Raw genomic sequence first — 18,868 nt, 5'->3', positions numbered from 1 at the left:
CCCCTTAATGCAGAAATACAGTGAAGTGACCTACTTTTAAGTTCCCCAAGGAATTTGACTAACCAACCACCCTCCTCAACTTTAAATATTTTTTCCTCCAACTCTTAAATTATTCACATTTCTCTCTTAGTTTGAACCTAAATTTCCTTTGTACAGTACCTGTAAACTTCTAGTAAGCAGAGACTCTTTTACCTTTGTCAGCCCTGGAGTTCCTTGCAGAGTACTTTGACTAAAAGATGCTTAATAAATGTCAACTGAATTGATATTTTATAATGTGGAAAAAAACCCAATTTTACTGATTTTCTAAAATTTTTCATGCTTACTTTTTCGAAACTTTGTCTCTTCATTCTCTATTAAGAGTGACACCGGTTTCCTAAATTACTCTTTAACCCTCAGAAAACTTTTAGAAAACTTATAAACTTGGTAAAGTTGACTCTTCGTCATAAAGATGGCTCTTCTACTGATAGTCTGTACACTAACATAGAGAGTGCATAATACAGTTAGACTTAATATTACGCTTCCCTCAGTTGGCTGTGCCTTAGGGCTGCGCTGTGATGTTATAGGGTAAGCAGCATTTTGTTACCCAAGATCCTCTTGGTTTTCTTACACCAATCTTTATCACTCATTAGCATGTGTGACCATTAGGTTATTTCTCTGACATTTGTCTCCATTTCTCTAAAGTCAGACACAATAATTCCTTCCTTATAGACCTGAAATGAAGATCAAATACTATAACACAATCAGAGCTGTCACTCATTTAAGTATTCATGTCCTCCATTGTTGTAGTTGGTGCATCTCTCCCTTGGGGCCAGTCTATCCCTGATCTCTGCAGTCAGTAGCTCTGCTCTCTGCAGCCTTTTCTGCAGAGCAGCTTTTGCAGTCACCCTCTTCATCCCTGACTAGTAGGCTTTTTCTTATTTCTTGATTCTATTTTTTCCTTCTGTGTCTTGTTACTCAGTTTTTTATAATGGAGCTTGGTTTTTAGAGTTACTGAACTTGTGGGAGATTATGCCTGTCCTTTTTGCATTTATTATATGACATTATATATATATATATCATATATGTAGTCTTATTTTAATTAGCGATAGTCTTTGATTCTATTACCCTTATAGCTACTGTCATTTGTTCAACTTAATTCTCATCTATTGTTTCCTAGGCAATACATCACTAAGGTAGAGAATGCAAGCATAAATAAGACATATTCATTACCTTCCAGGAAAAGATAGTCCCATGAGGGTGATAGATACATAATTGTACATTTTCTGGTAGCCACATTTTAAAAAAGCAAAAAGAAATAGGAATTAATTATAAGGCTATATTTCACATAATATATCCATAATATTATTTAAACATACAATCAATACTAAAAAGTTACTGAGGTATTTTACATTTTTACTTCATACTAAAGTCTTTAAAATTTAGTGTGCATGTTATACTTACAGGTTAGAATGGTCAAATCATAAGTCATAAACTTTCCTGACTTTAGCACCAAAAGCCTCTCATCCCAGAAACCGCCTCCATACTGGGCAAATCCAGATGGCTTGCCACTCTATTTCTAAATATATATCTCAATATAACTTCATTGGAAATACTTAATTTGCATTTAGATTTGATTAAATGACTGAAAAAGTAGGTATCATTATTTAATTTCCCCCAGACATACAGAAAAGGTTTCTAATAACCGAATTATCAGTTTTTAAGTTAAAATTAAATAAAATTTAGAATTCAGTTCCTCAGTCACTGTAGCCATATTTCAAATACTAATAGCCACATATGGCTAGTAGTTAACTTTTTTGTATAGCACCGGCTTAGAGTAATAAAAACGTGAGGACTTAATTCACTAAATAAGTATTTAAACCATGATAGAGTATGACCACTGGTAAATCCAGTGTTTGTCCCTATCATTGGTAGAAGTCAGAAGTAAACTATATATTAACAGTGTCATCATGTCTCAATTTATAGGTCTTTGTGTTTCAAAGTACTCTATATCTTATGTATATTTTTTGTTCCTTTGACTTTTTATGGGCTTTGTTCCTTGAATCCAGTTACTTGAAAATAGTGTTTTCATTTCAAGACTTGTTTTTCAGCTTTCTTAGTTGAGTCCACAGTAGCTAATTTGGCCCAATAGATGAGGATTCTTCTCAATATTCTGTGTGTTTTGAGGGCCTTTCTGCTCTGCTGTGGGAATCAAACCATTCCCAGTCCTGTTTAACCTCTTGGTGTTGTTCAGCCCCTTCTAGTGGTCTTTCCCTGGCCTCCAATAATTTTCCTTATGCACATGTGCTGATCAGAGCTCAGCTGAAGACTCAAGGGGAGCCCTCTGTGGATCTCTGGAGAACCGTCTGAATGTAGCACCTTCCTCCCCAGTAGTCTGCCCCATGAATTCTAGCCCCCTTCACTTCTCCAAACTCTTCTTCAATTCCAGGGAGACTGCTGGACTCTTTTTTGGGTATCCTTTCCCTTCACTTTAGCCTGGAAACTCTCTGGGCAATACAGTATCATTTCTGTCTGCAGTGATCAGTGTTATGTATTGCCTGTCATTTCACATAACCTTCCTTTTTTGTTTGGAATGGGAAAATAAATCTTGTCTGTGCTACTCCATTTATGTGTAGAAGAGAAAGTGAGTCCACAGTAGTATTTCTTAAAACATGTAGCTGAAAATAGCATGTGGTTGGAAAATCATACTTTTTTTCTTGCTTGCTTTAAGAATTGCCCATAAAGTTCAAATATTAGTCTTTATTAAAAAAAATTCACAAGTTAACTGCTAATGGGGAGAAAAAGATTTAATATCCAATTATTTGATACAGTAGAGTGGTATATGTGTGGGTGTGTATTTGGTATATGTACGTATTATGCAATTGATGTTAACATTTTTAACTGTCTAATGAACTAATCAACAATTAATTTTTTACAGACTGAGAGTAATCATGATACAGCGCTAACGCTTGCCTGTGCTGGTGGTCACGAGGAACTGGTACAAACTCTGCTAGAAAGAGGAGCTAGTATTGAGCACCGAGACAAGAAAGGTAGATAAGAAAAGTTCATTAACTTTTTTCTAAATTTGTATCTACTACTTGTAGTCCTATATTGATGCTTAGATAGAATAGAAAATAGCACTGTTCCTTTGCTTAGCTAAGATCTTTATTTTACTTCAGGTTTTACTCCACTCATATTGGCTGCTACAGCTGGTCATGTTGGTGTTGTTGAAATATTGTTGGACAACGGTGCAGACATTGAAGCCCAGTCAGAAAGAACCAAGGATACACCACTATCTTTGGCTTGTTCTGGGGGAAGACAGGAGGTATTGTTGTTCCCAAGTATAATTTCTTTTCCTCCCTCCATTTAACAAATATATGGTTTAATTTATATGATTTTGTAGGAACAGTGGACAGACATTAAGATTTATCACAGTAACGAAGCTATTAGCTTTTTAGCAAAAGGATAAGAATTAATGTTAGCATAAGCTGTCTTGCCAAAAAAAGCATACATTGTTTATTATCCTATTCATCTAAAAGTACTGACTGCCGTGGAAATCCCTCTATCCTGCATTCAGACTAATAGAATGATTAAGACATCCCAAATCAAGTCAGCAAGCTTCCCATAAGCAGGGCCTGTATTCATTCATCTTTTCCTCTCCCAGAGTATTTAGTATGAAAAGTACTTAAGCTCAGCCTCTGTTGCTGTCTACATATAAGATTAGTAGGGAATTAAGAGTGTTCAATTTTTAGTTGTTTTGAGTAATTTTATCTTTTAATTGTTCCCCAACCCTTCTTAACTCTAAAGGTTGGTTCTTGGGTAATATTATATAATCTTTTAGCTTTTTTTAGCTAGAACAGCTGGTGTACTTAGGTGTGGACTCAAGAACTTATAACTTTACTCACTTGTGTGTCTTCTTTGGACATTTAATAATCAGTTGGATAACCCCATTTTAAATCCATTTTTTAAATCCAGTTATATTCACCAGTTGTGCTGTCTCTTTGGATTGATAACTTCTCAATAGGGAGTTGTTGAGTCTTATATTTAGGAAGCACTCTAGGTCATTCTCTTTTTCTATTTCACCATTCTCATTATTTTATGTATTCCACAGTGGAGGTGATTTTACCAGTCAGAATTGTAAATGTTCTGTTTTTGGAATATAATGAATAAAATTTTGACTTAACTGAAATTTTTGATCACTGTGTGATTTGAAGAGCTTCCCAGCAAATCTATATATCTCAATTTAAACTTCATTGGAAATACTTGATCTGTGTGTGTGTGTGCTCAGTCACTCAGTCATGAATGACTCTTTGCAACCTTATGGACTGAGAGACTAAGCGCACGCACACAAACACACACACACACTTTATTGCTTAAGGGACTCCTTGTAAGATAAAATAACCTAATGCCAATTTGGGAACTTGATTTATAATCTTATTACATAAGCCACTTAGGCTTACTGACTAAAGGAAAAATCTGATAGAAAGTCAAAGCTTCAGAAAAAGACAAAAATTGTATGATATTGCTTACATGTGAAATTAAAAAAAAATGATACTAATGAACTTATATACAAAGCAGAAATAGACTCACAAACACGGAAAACAAGCTTACAGCTACCAAAGGGGAAAGGAGTAGCTGATGAATAAAACAGGAGTTAGGGATTAACATATCCTCACTACTATATATGGAATAGATGACCAACAAGGACCTACTATATAGCACAGGGAACTATACTCAAAATTTTAGAATAACCTATAAGGGAAAAGAATTTGAAAAGGAAAAAATTATATATGTATATAACTGAATACATATGTGTTCAGTATATATATGTATATACAACTGAATTATTTTGCTATACACCTGAAACTAACACACAGTAAATCAAATATGCTTCAATAAAAAAATAAAATTTAAAAAAGAAAGTGGTTAAGAATGTGAACTTAAAAAGACAAAAAAATGGTATAATAGACTAAAAGACCCCTGAATGACACTTAAGTAAATGCTAATATTCTCAGCTATCGGGGAATGTAAATTAAGACCCAGTGAGATATCACATCTACTAGAATGGCTAAATTAAAGATTGACAGTACTAAATTTTGCCAAATTGCCAAAACTAGAAACAGTAGTGATGTTCATCAATAGAATAGATAAACTAGTGTATTCATTTAATGGAATGCTGCACAATACATACAAATTACTCTCAAACACTGTGTGATTCATTTATATGAAGATCTATGGTAAATGAAACTAGCCTGTGGGTAGAATTGACTGGGAAGGAACATGAGTAAATAACAAATGGGAGAGAGATTCAGGAGGGAAGGGACATGGATATACCTATGGCTGATTCTTACTGATGTTTGACAGAAAACATATACAAAATTCTGTATAGCAGTTATCCCTCAATTAAAAAAATAATAAAGTGGAAAAAGCAGATTTAAATTAGTTTTATCCATTTGTCAATACTCGGTGAATATACAGTTTAAGTTTCGTGCATTTATTTAAAGTTACAGATTTCACCTAAAAAAAAAAAAACCTGAAAAAAAATAAGAGGTTAGTTAATTGTACACTTGCTGATGTATTTAAGGGAAATTGTAGGTGTCTACACCTTACTTAGAAACAAAATGCATCAATGATGAACAGACAAGTAACTGTGATAGAAAAGTAAGCATAATAGAATATTAATAGTAGAATCTACGTGATGAATGTATGTAATTTTTTTCAATTTTTCCATGTGCTTGAAAATTTTTTAGTAAAATTTTGGGGAAAAATAAGTATTAGCTTTACTCCAAAATTGTTTTTTACATTTAGTTTTTAAGGACATTTACATGTACAAATGAAAAAAGTCTATATAACACATGAAGTATGAATCTTTCAATGAAAATACTGTCATTTCAACAGATTGCAAAATGGATTTTACTTATCCCTTTGTTGACTTCTAAGACCTTTTGCTTTTCATTTGAGACTGATTTTGTGCAAAGGATGAAAGGACTCTCCCTTTCTTTTATTATAGACAATATACCAGAAAAAAAGAGAAATCATAAATATACACCTTGCAAATTGTCTCGCCATAAGAAGAAAGCCATTTTTTCCCTTTTCTTTTTCCAGGTGGTGGAGCTGTTGTTAGCTCGAGGGGCAAATAAAGAGCACAGGAATGTTTCTGATTACACACCTCTAAGCCTGGCTGCTTCTGGTGGCTATGTGAATATTATCAAAATATTACTAAATGCAGGAGCTGAGATTAATTCTAGGTAAGTTTTAGTCTCTCTCTCTAAGTCCCTTAAGAGCATAATGTTAAAGATATTTGTAGAACAACACATCTTTAATGCCATACTTAGGAAATGCCTACATTACAGATTTAGAATTCAAATTTAAAATTATTGACATACAACTTGAAAAAATTATCAATTGCTGTATTTCTTACGGAATTCAGTAACTTCACTTTAATAATGAGTTAATTTGATTTTAGTCCAAGTTATTGTACAGAAAGTATTCTGGTTCTGGGTAGTAAAAGATTTGAAGTGTGTTCTTAAATAAGTCTACAGAATAAAGAATCTTAATCTTCAATCATGAGATAGAATTCTGTATTATCATCCAATTTTTCCAGGACATTTAAAAATGTATATTTTTCCTTCTGTTCTTCCCATACTTCCACCCCCAGAACTGGTAGCAAATTGGGCATTTCTCCTCTGATGTTAGCAGCTATGAATGGGCACACAGCTGCCGTTAAGCTCCTGTTAGACATGGGCTCTGACATTAATGCTCAAATAGAAACCAATCGGAATACTGCCCTTACCTTAGCCTGCTTCCAAGGAAGAACTGAAGTGGTTAGTCTTCTGCTTGATAGAAAAGCAAATGTGGAACACAGAGCTAAGGTAAGAAGAGGTCTGAGATTAGCCTATGGATTTATTTCTTTGACATTTAAGGTATACATTGGCAATATGCTTATTATAATTCTAGTACTTTGTAGTAATCTCTTTGTAGTCATCTCTTACATATATATTTATACATTTAAACAGAAGCCATTCTATATGACTCGGTTAAGCATCACCTCTTTAAAATACCTTAGCAACTTCTTTTTTTTTAATCTTTGAGAGAGACATTGCTTTCTTTTTCTTTATTTTTTAAAATTTATTTGTTTATGGCTGTGAAAGGTGTATCTGTGGCACGTGGAATACTCTTTGTGGGCATGCAGGGATCTCCATTACACATGTGGGCTCTTCACTGCTACACATGGGCTTCTCTCTAGTTGTGGTCCATGGGCTTAGTTGTCCTGCAGCATATGGAATCTTAGTTCCCTGATCAAGGATCGAACCCATGTCCCCTGCATTAGAAAGTGGATTCTTAAGCACTGGGCCACCAGGGAAGTCCCAGCAATAGATTTTTGTAGGTAATAATGACATTAGGGTTGTCAGCTAAAAACTATATACTATCATTAAAGAGAAGAGAGGAACAGAGCTTCCCTGGTGGCTCAGTGTTAAAGAATCTACCTGCAATGCAGGAGACCAGGTTCAGTTCCTGGGTCGTGAAGATCCTCTGGAGGAGGAAATGGCAACCCCTTCCAGTATTCTTGCCTGGAGAATCCCATGGACAGAGGAGCCTGGCAGGTTACAGTCCATAGGGTCACAAAGAGTTGGACATGACTAAGTGACTAACACTTTTCACTTTCATATGCCAAGTACTTTCATCGGTTTTTTCCCCCACAAAGTAACATTAGGCAGAATCATCTGCTTTCAGTAGATGTCACTGTAACTGAGAGAGGTTAGTAGTGTCAGTGTTGGAATTGAGATATGAATTTTGGTAACAGCTATATAATATAATTCCCCCAAATTATTATTCTTTAACATTTTGGTACTTTCTAGTCTCTTATGTGTTGTTTTTTATTTTTCACTAAACCTAGACTGGCCTCACACCACTAATGGAAGCTGCCTCTGGTGGTTATGCAGAGGTGGGCCGAGTCCTTTTGGATAAAGGTGCTGATGTTAATGCCCCTCCAGTGCCCTCCTCGAGAGATACAGCTTTAACCATAGCAGCAGATAAAGGGCATTATAAATTCTGTGAGCTTCTTATTGGCAGGTATGATGTTACCATACTCCACATGTGATACGGGGTTACTAGTGATGACTATTCTCTGTGCAGATTGTACTATTTAAAAATCAGATGTGATTACTTCTATTAACAGTGTATTTTTTTTTTTTAATGTTTTAAACCTACCTATGTTATTTTCCACCCATACAGAGCTATGCTGCATTGTTATTTTCAGTGCAGCCCAGAAATACTTCACTTCCTTTTTGTCTGGGTATACACTTTTTAAGTGCTATAATAAGCTGTTGTCAGCCATAGTCCCATCACCCTCATAGTTTTGCAGAGATGTCACCCTAATTCATGTAAGTCTGGCAATAATCTAGGCTTCACCATTGATTTTTCATGTTCTTTTTGGTAATTAGGGCTTTTAAGTGAGTTATGAAACTGTTCAAGATATAAGATAGAGTCCAGAATGTTTTTTATTTTAAGTCACTTAGAGGTTGCCTGCCAGTCTTTCAGAGTTGCTTGTCTGCTAAATTTGATTGGCATGGTGCCCTAATAGTAGTATTTAGTAGTAGCTACTATCAACTACTGTTACTTGTCATGAGTCTTACTCACCGTGGTGAGTAAGTGCTAAACCTTCATGTTATTTTAGGATTCATTCTTTTCCAAAACCACATAATATAAACACATGAATACAAATAATCTGAAAGATATAATCACCTCATAGGATACTGTTTGTGCTCTAGGATACTGTTTAGTATATTATGATATTAACAGGATGTATCTTCTTATTTCTCTAAAAAATTTTTACATTTTCTCAGGATTTAAAATCAAAATTATGCACAAAGAATGAATTATTTTTAATTTAAAATAAGAAAAGCAGTTATTGATGTATAGTTAATTTTGATTTAGTGGCTTTTAATTTGATGAATGGAAATTCTTTATAATGTAATTTTGAGAGAAATACATTTTAGTCCTATGTATTTTTAAATAATTTTTCTTCTTTAAAGAATATTTTCACAAGTTAATAGTTGACTTTTATTATCATTTGTGTCATATATTTGAAAGTGATATTGTGTCATTCATTTAGGGGAGCCCATATCGATGTACGTAACAAGAAGGGGAACACTCCGTTGTGGCTGGCAGCAAATGGCGGACACCTGGATGTGGTTCAGTTACTGGTGCAAGCAGGTGCAGATGTGGATGCAGCCGACAACCGCAAGATAACTCCTCTTATGGCAGCATTTAGAAAGGTAGAAGTCTTTCATTTTCATCCACTTGGGTGTTTTTCACTTAGACTGGGAAGTTCATCATTTAATTATCACTAAAGACCCTCATTTTAGGAGCTAACAGCAAAGGTAAAAACAGTAAGATAATAAGCGAAGAATCACTCTGATGGCAACATTGAAAGTTAGATAATAGGTATCCCAGAAAAGCTATCAATAGTATCAGTATTGGATGTCAAAGCTAAGTAAACTTTTAAAAATTGTACTGTGTAGAATTTTCAAATTCTAGTTGCAGTCTTACTCTTTTGCAAAATATGAATCCACCTAAGAGTAATTAATTACTTATTTATGAATGAGTGTTTTCTTGTATTAGCACACAGAAAAATTTAACTTAAATTGATTTTATTTTTAATTATTCACATTAATTTCTAGAGAAAAAAAAGAAAAATGAAAATTGAGCTGCCAATATTTGAAACCTTCAGAAGTAGAAATAAATTTTGTGAAATTGAAACTTTCTGTAGTGCATAACATAGAACTATATCTAAGTTACTTGATTTAATGATTTGATCTCCTAAATGCAGGTCTGATTTGTTATTTGGAAAGCCAGTTTATTATTCCAGGGATTATAGTTTTGAGCTTTCTCATTCAGTAGGTAAAATCTCATACAGATTCTAAATTATTTTGTTGTATTGAAAAATTGATTTTTAAAAAAATCATCTTTTCCTTTTTTCTCTTATTAATTTCTCTTATTCTTTATACCATCTCTTCCCTGGGTGTTCCAGGCTACCTTCCCACTGACTCTGAATTTTCTTTCCTCTCTAATCATACTTATTCTCAGTGACTAGCTCCCTCTTCAAGCAAGCTAGCATATCAAGTTTATCTTCCTAACCATTTCACTCTGTTAGTATCCTCTTCAGGAAACTTTTCCTGTCGCCAGTCTCTGTAATCCTCTGAAACCGAATCTTAGTTGTTATTCAGAGACTAGTCTAGTGCCCTTTGAACTCATCTCGCATTGAGTCCCTCATGTGATTTTTCTACTTGCTTGGGCTTTTTTGTGTCACTGTCTCTCATATCACCTTTGTTCTCATCTCAGGAATGCCCATGTCCTTCCTCAGTTTTCTAAAACTACTCATTTCTTGGGTGCAGTGTAAATCTCCCCTTCTACAGAAACTCTTCCCATTCCATTTGAGCTCACATTGAAATACCTTATCTCTTATAACATACATATACCTCATGTTTCCAAATAGACTTAGCTCCTTAAGCAGGGCACTTACCTTTTATACTCTTTCGTTATTCATTTCATTACTTATTTTCTTATTACCTACTGTGTACAATTGTACAGATTCCAAGTGTTGCATTTTGTACAAAATGTAATAATCATAGATCCACAGGCAAAATTAGGTAACTGAATTGTCCCATATAAATATTTTTAAATACTGTAGAAGTGTTAATGAGGCATCAAGCAAAGGTGCAAATGCCATTTAAGGTATTCATTAAAAGATACAGGTAGTTTTTAAAAATTAATTAATTTATTTTAATTGGAGGATAATTACTTTACAGTATTGTGGTGGTTTTTGCCATACATCAACATGAATCAGCCATGGGTGCATGTATCCCTTCATCCTGAATCCCTCTCCCACCTCCCTCCCCACCCCATCCTTCTGTGTTGTCTTAGAGCACCGGCTTTGAGTGCCCAGCATCATGCATTGAACTTGAACTAGTCATCTGTTTTACATATGGTAATATACATGTTTCAGTGCTATTCTCTCAAATCATCCCACCCTCGCCTTCTCCCACATAGTCTAAAAGTTTGTTCTTTACATCTGTGTCTCTTTTGCTGTCTTGCATATAAGGTAGTCATTACTATCTTTCTAAATTCCATTATTTGCATTAATATACTGTATTGGTGTTTCTCTTTCTAACTTGCTTCACTCTGTATAATAGGCTCCAGTTTCATCCACCTCATTAGACCTGACTCAAATACATTCTTTTTTATAGCTGAGTAATATTCCATTCCGTATATTACCACAACTTCCTTATCCTTTGCCTGCCAATGGACATCTATGTTGCTTCCATGCCTTAGCTATTGTAAACAGTGCTGCAGTGAACATTGGGGTACATGTGTCTCTTTCACTTCTGGTTTCCCTGGGGTGTATACTCAGCAGTGGAATTGCTGGGTCATATGGCAGTTCTATTTCCAGTTTTTTAAGGAATCTCCACACTGTTCTCCATAGTGGCTGTACCAGTTTGCATTCCCACCAACAGTGTAAGAGGGTTCCTTTTTCTCCACACCCTCTCCAGCATTTATTGTTTGTAGACTTTGATGGTGGCAATTCTGACCCACATGAGATGATACCTCTTTGTGGTTTTGATTTACATTTCTGAAATAGTGAATAATGCTGAGCATCTTTTCATGTGTCTATTAGCCATCTGTATGTCTTCGGAGAAATGTCTGTTTAGTTAAAAGGTACAGGTAATTTTAAAAGATGTAGATGAGAAGGTAAAAAATAAAGGCAACAGAGGAAATGTACTGACTATAAACATATGTTTATCCATCTGTTTAGAGGTGTTGTGTCAATAATAGTATAGATTAGAGAAAGTAGAGAGTCTCTTGAATAGGGTCTAAAGATTTTTAACATAGAGAATTTTGTTAATAGTAAATAATATAACCATTGTTCAAGCTTTAGGCAAGTGTATCTTATTTTCTTTTAATACCTAATACAGTACTATCTGTTCAGTTTTCACCTGAAAAAAAGAACAAAATTGTTATTTCTACTCTTTTGATGCTTAAAATGGAAATAGGATGCTAAGATCTAATGAGTTAGCTGGGGCTGGAGGGGAAGGTGAGGTTTTTCTTTCACACATATCATGTATTTCTTCATACTGACTTTTGGTTATCTTTTTAAAAATTCAGAATGGTTTAGACTAACACTGACTGACTGACTAGAATTTTAGCTCAAATTATTCTATATCTTTTCAGGAGTTGGAATGAAAGTGAACGGTGTAGATTTATCTAATTCATTAAAACCAAAGCCTGTCTCTTTTTTTGTTTGTGTACTCAGTCGCTCAGTCATGTCTGACCCTTTGCGACCCCATGGACTGTAGCCTGCCTGGCTCTTCTGTCCATGGAATTTTCTAGGCAAGAATAAGGGAGTGGGTTGCCATTTCCTATTTCACTTTTTTATTTGAAATGCCAATAATACCCAACTTAACTCTTTATTTTGTGGCACGAATGCCAATGAAATCGTTGTTCAGACAGACTAGATTTACTGAATTCTGATAGAGTTTGTTTTCAGTCTGACACTGATATCTGTTTTTTAGGGTCATGTGAAAGTGGTGCGCTACTTAGTCAAAGAAGTCAATCAGTTTCCATCAGACTCTGAATGTATGAGATACATAGCAACGATCACTGATAAGGTAATACACTGATTAAATTCATCCCCACTGTATGAACTTGGGATCCCATTTGGCTTTTTTATATTTGTATATTCCACATTAAGAAAAGAAGCCTTAGTTTGAGCAATAATGTGTGGCATATAACTATTTTCATTTATGTAGTATTTGGGAATGAAGTATGCTGTTTAAGAAACTCTTCAGAGTATTTACTTACCTAATGAAGAATATGAAGTCAAATGGGCCTTAGAAAGCATCACTACGAACAAAGCTAGTGGAGGTGATGGAATTCCACTTGAGCTATTTCAGATCCTGAAAGATGATGCTGTGAAAGTGCTGCACTCAATATGCCAGCAGATTTGGAAAACTCAGCAATGGCCACAGGACTGGAAAAGGTGTTTTCATTCCAATCCCAAAGAAAGGCAGTGCCAAAGAATGCTCAAACTACCGCACAATTGCACTCATCTCACACGCTAGTAAAGTAATGCTCAAAATTCTCCAAGCCAGGCTTCAGCAATACGTGAACCGTGAACTTCCAGATGTTCAAGCTCGTTTTAGAAAAGGCAGAAGAACCAGAGATCAAATTGCCAACATCCGCTGGATCATCAAAAAAGCAAGAGAGTTCCAGAAAAACATCTATTTCTGCTTTATTGACCATGCCAAAGCCTTTGACTGTGTGGATCACAATAAACTGTGGAAAATTCTGAAAGAGACGGGAATACCAGACCACCTGACCTGCCTCTTGAGAAACCTATAAGCAGGTCAGGAAGCAACAGTTAGAACTGGACATGGAACAGCACACTGGTTCCAAATAGGAAAAGGAGTACGTCAAGGCTGTATATCCTCACCCTGCTTATTTAACTTCTATGCAGAGTACATCATGAGAAACGCTGGACTGGAAGAAGCACAAGCTGGAATCAAGATTGCCGGGAGAAATATCAATAACCTCAGATATGCAGATGACGCCACCCTTATGGCAGAAAGTGAAGAGGAACTAAAAAGCCTCCTGATGAAAGTGAAAGAAGAGAGTGAAAAAGTTGGCTTCAAGCTCAATATTCAGAAAACGAAAATCATGGCATCTGGTCCTATCACTTCATGGGAAATAGATGGGGAAACAGTGGAAACAGTGTCAGACTTTATATTTTTGTTCTCCAAAATCACTGCAGATGGTGACTGCAGCCATGAAATTAAAAGACGCTTACTCCTTGGAAGAAAAGTTATGACCAACCTAGATACCATATTGAAAAGCAGAGATATTACTTTGCCAACAAAGGTCCGTCTAGTCAAGGCTATGGTTTTTCCATATGGATAGATGTGAGAGTTGGACTGTGAAGAAAGCTGAGTGCCAAAGAATTGATGCTTTTGAACTGTGGTGTTGGAGGAGACTCCTGAGAGTCCCTTGGACTGCAAGGAGATCCAACCAGTCCATTCTAAAGGAGATCAGCCCTAGGTGTTCTTTGGAAGGAATGATGCTAAAGCTGAAACTCCAGTACTTTGGCCACCTGATGCGAAGAGTTGACTCATTGGAAAAGACTCTGATGCTGGGACGGATTGGGGGCAGGAGAAAAAGGGGACGACAGAGGATGAGCTGGCTGGATGGCATCACTGACTTGATGGACGTGAGTCTGAGTGAACTCCGGGAGTTGGTGATGGACAGGGAGGCCTGGCGTGCTGCGATTCATGGGGTCGCAAAGAGTCAGACACGACTGAGTGACTGAACTGAAATGAACTGAATGAAGTAATAAAATATTTTCTATGATAGAATTACTTTAGCTTTTTAGATAGTACTTAAGCTAATTTAATTTTAATGTTGATGATAAACAACCTAAAGCAAGTTATTGTTACTATTCATTAGTGATATAATCTAACCAGACTGATAACTCTTCTGAGAGGAACAAGTCAGTGAATTTTTTTTATACTTAAGCAAAAATTAGCATAGTACTTTTACTTATGGTCAAGAAAACTCTTAACATGTTCAACATAATATAAAAATCAGACTGTCAGCTTAAGAATGAATTTGCTAGGATATTTTTGCAGGAAAGGAAGAGAACATAAAATAAATCCCCTTAGAATTCTAATTGAAATCAAAATATTGGAATGAAATCCTAAGACATGCCTCTGAAAAATGTAAAAATGTCTTTCATTTTCTCAGTTATTATGTGACAGCAACTTTTCTCATTAATTTTTGATTTAACATAGCTAATCCACTGTCTTGCCTGCCTCTAGATTTTTTCATGAGAATTAGTATTCCTAGATATCTATGTAGGGGGACAGAAATTGAAAATATGGCTTTATCTTAGTATGGAAATATCCCTTTTCCTGTCAAAAAGTGTGTTCTGAAAATGAAATAAGAGAAAAGTCTATAAATATTGTTTTTTATGAATGATTCAGCATAAGAAGTTACAGAAACAAAGTATTTGAGAACAGTTCTTGCCAAATAAGTATTTAAAAAGTTTTTAAACCCGTTCTCTTTTGTTGACATTGCCTTTCCTTTAGCCTGTTAACGACCTAACAGATTATTGCAGGTCTATTTGCAGTATGATTTCTCATTTTTAAAATTATAGGACTAAATAATTTTAGTACCAATCAAAGGGATATTATTTTGAAGAACAGTAGAGGCTCTTTGCTTATGTGTTTTAAAAAACATGCCATTTAAATTATGTTTTTATGTGTACCCTTTTTGCCCTACTATTGATCTTTACTGCTTATGTTCATTCGAGTACCTTATTTAATATTTTCATGTTTTCAGGAATCTCTCTAAATGTTAATTATTTTGAGGTTAGAAACATCTTAATTTTTTTGTTTTAGGAGATGCTGAAGAAGTGTCACCTTTGTATGGAATCAATAGTACAAGCCAAAGATAGACAGGCTGCTGAAGCAAACAAAAATGCCAGCATTTTATTAGAGGAGTTAGACTTGGAAAAGGTAACCTTTCCATATGATAACCTTTACATATGAAAAATATTATCTACTTTTTTCCTTTCTGCTTTTCTTCCTCCTTATTTGTAATCTGTGGTTTTTTGCCTTGTTTTGCTTTTGCTTTAAATTATGTTCATGGTTTTCTTTCCAAGTTTGGCTCAACTGGTAGAATTGAGTATTTTAAATATTGTTATATCATTAAAGTAGTTTTCTTTATGGTTAAATTAACAAAATGTTATTGTAGGAATTGCATTGATCTGGAAGTGAGAGAGCCTGGCCTCTAGTGCTCAGTTATCTTAACAAATGTTCTGTTAATCCCCATCCAAATCTCTTTCAGGCATACTACAGCATCATCCCCATTATTCCTGCAGGGAGTAAAATACTCCAAACATTGTATAGTTTGGACAGACCCATAGCTGCTTCTTTACTCTCTGTTCTATCACTAACTGTCCTCTAGAATGTAATATTATAGAAATAGTAATCATAGAAGGAAAAGAATTGGTTGGTATTGAATATTATAGAATATATATTCTTCCATGTTTTTTCTTTTTTAAAAAGGTTAAAAATGCTCTAAAGTTTAACATGAAGTTTTAAATATGCAGTGATAGTGGGGCTGGAGCACTGGCCCCTCCCCCACGCAGCTGAAAATCCACATGTAACTTGAGAATTGGGCTCTACGTATCTGCCGTTTCAAGTCCATGGATTTCAACCAACTGCAATTTGTGTAGTATTGTAGTACTTACTTATTTTAAGGAGTTCGCATGCAATGGGCCTGTTGAAGCCCATGTTGTTCACAAGTTATTTGTATATTAGAATATTTTTCATTAGAGTCAGGTACATTCTTTTTGTTTAGACTTACTATATTAAGCTACACATTTCATCTTGCATGAAGAAAATAAAATTATTTTAAACATTTTTTTCTAAAGTCAATGTAAAAATACTCTATTTTCTGAAAAATATATTTAATATTAAGGTTTTTCATTTAAAAAATTTTTCTAGTTTATATTCTGATCAAATAAAAATTAGCTTTTTCTTGGCCACTTTGAGGTTTTAATTGAATATGAACATATTGTTATAATCACTGTAACGATTGTTATAGTGATTGTTACAGGCTATTATAATACAGTATTATAGTATTATAATATCCTGAGAACAATTTGTTATAATCACCGTAACGATTACTTTACTTGTCTGGAAGTTAGAGAGCCTAGCCTCTATAATGCTCAGTTATCTCAACTAATGTTTTCTTAATCCTCATCCAAATCTGTACTACATTGATCCTGAACCTTGTAATTTGTTGCCAACAGATTTATCAGAAGTACCAAATGCACTAGGAAGACATACACGACCAAGGCATAACCAGCTAGTGAAATATGACCAGTTCCATCTAGTATTTATTTAATGTTTACTAAAATACCAGGCGATATATAGGGCCAAATTATAGGAGAGAATGTAAATTATTTGAGTCTTCTCTATAAAAGTGTTATTACCCTCATATTACAGATGGAGAAACTAAATCTATGGGATAATAAGTAATTTACCTAATCTAGGATAGGATTTAAATCTACTTTTTTATTCTAAGTTCCCTGGTTTCCTTGCTCCCCTTAATTGAAGTCCACCTGCGTTTTAGTGCTTCCTCCTTACAGTATTATAATGTCCTGTTTTTGTATTACTCTCTCATTTTTAAATGTTAGATTCTCTAAGTATTATTTAATGATACTGTTTCTTTTTGCATTGTTATAAATCTCAGAAGGGCTTCCTTGGTGGCTCAGTGGTAAAGAACCCTCCTGCCAATGCAAAGGACACAAATTTGATCCATGGGTCAGGAAGATCCCCTGGAGAAGGAAATGGCAAGCCACTCCAGTATTCTTGCCTGGGAAATCCAATGGATAGAGGAGCCTAGAAGGCTACAGTCCTTGGGGTCACAAAGGAGTGGGGCACGACTTAGCAACTAAACAAAAACACAGTTGTAGAAAGCATCCTTTTTTTTAGCTGAGACATAGATGTCTGTTTTTAAATAAAATTTTTGTTTCATCCCTTTGTTGTTTATACGTTACATGAAATACATTTAGGAATATACTGCAAGCCTGTGGATTACAAAGTCACACAGCATTTAGGCATATGTCCAGTTGCGCATGTCTATTCTTAACGTGAATGGGTTTTTCTTTGTTACAATATGTGCAATGTAAACTGTGAACTCTGCAAAGTTGACTCATATTTTAGTCTCCCTTTCACATCTTTCTACTCTTCTTCCCTTCTTTATTTTCATGTTCTGATATTCTAAATACTACAGTTTACTTGTTTGTCTCTCTCTACCACTAGAGTGTATGAACCACAAAATGATGCCTGGCATGTTAGTAAACATTTGTTGAACACATAAATATTCATGTATGTTAAGATAGTATACTTGAAAAATAAAAGAATGATGTGAACATAATACTCTAATACTTGCTTTTCCCACTCGCAATAACTGAAAAATATTTTCAGTTGATAGTGATTTATAACTGCGTAATATACTACATAGTAAGTTTCCAGTATTGTCACTACACATAATGTTGCAATAAACATTATTATACATATTTTGCTATATTTTGGCACTTTTATTTTTATGGAATAAGTTTCTTTCTTCACATGAGTCAGTATATTTTAGATTTGATACTTCCAGAATATTTCCCTAATACCATCAGCAGTACATAAGTGTTGTTTCCTTGAATTCTCGCCAGCCTTTCTTAACCTTGATGTTAATGTTTTCAGTGCCTCAGATTTAAAGCAATTCGATAGGAACTTCCTTCAGTGTCATTGCATATTTCCCCATAATATTAATTCTTAATCATAAGTTAATTAGATGTAAATTATTCCATATGCATTGATACTTTATAAGCAGTTTTGAATGAGGGTGGTATATAGATAGAATTTTAGATTATGGAGGAGACTATTCTGCCTGAACTGCAGCTTCTTTCTAGTGTATTTGGTAAATTATCAGATTGAGATGTGTTACGGTTTGGTTCACAATTTTTTGCTTATGATTTACATCTAGAAAAATACACCTTTTTGCCATTTAAGACTTGGTACATTCTGGCTCCACCATTTCTGATTTAGAAACATCACTGAAGTTGGTCTTATTTAGTTTAACTTGGATGTTCTACATGGATAACTTATTACTTTGATCAACCTTTCTAATTTGAAAATGTTGGTTAATAGGTTTGTGAAAATTGCTGCTCAATACGGCTTGTTATATTTATCAGATTACCTTATGCTTATGCAGCAAACATTTGATTCACTGACTATTTACTATGTGCAAGAGTTCATGCTCTGGAGCAGTTCCTCTG

General features: G+C 34.7%; 1 protein-coding gene across 13 annotated transcripts in view; it reads left to right on the top strand.

The window, feature by feature from the left end:
• Nucleotides 1-18,868, top strand: part of ANKRD17 (ankyrin repeat domain 17) — a 167,180-nt gene that overhangs the window by 111,687 nt on the left and 36,625 nt on the right. For all 13 annotated transcript variants that reach the window (XM_070791564.1, XM_070791571.1, XM_070791566.1 and 10 more), the window contains 8 exons: nt 2,915-3,026; nt 3,156-3,301; nt 6,082-6,224; nt 6,635-6,848; nt 7,874-8,049; nt 9,092-9,254; nt 12,549-12,644; nt 15,429-15,545. In XM_070791564.1, coding sequence (XP_070647665.1) covers nt 2,915-3,026; nt 3,156-3,301; nt 6,082-6,224; nt 6,635-6,848; nt 7,874-8,049; nt 9,092-9,254; nt 12,549-12,644; nt 15,429-15,545 — 1,167 coding nt within the window. The remainder of the gene's footprint in view (nt 1-2,914; nt 3,027-3,155; nt 3,302-6,081; nt 6,225-6,634; nt 6,849-7,873; nt 8,050-9,091; nt 9,255-12,548; nt 12,645-15,428; nt 15,546-18,868) is intronic.

Source organism: Bos indicus, chromosome 6 (genome assembly GCF_029378745.1).
Source record: "Bos indicus isolate NIAB-ARS_2022 breed Sahiwal x Tharparkar chromosome 6, NIAB-ARS_B.indTharparkar_mat_pri_1.0, whole genome shotgun sequence".
In the NCBI taxonomy this organism is placed as follows: Eukaryota; Metazoa; Chordata; class Mammalia; order Artiodactyla; family Bovidae; genus Bos; species Bos indicus.
The sequence above is the reverse complement of the archived record's forward strand: the minus strand, read 5'-3'. Positions and strand labels throughout refer to the sequence as shown.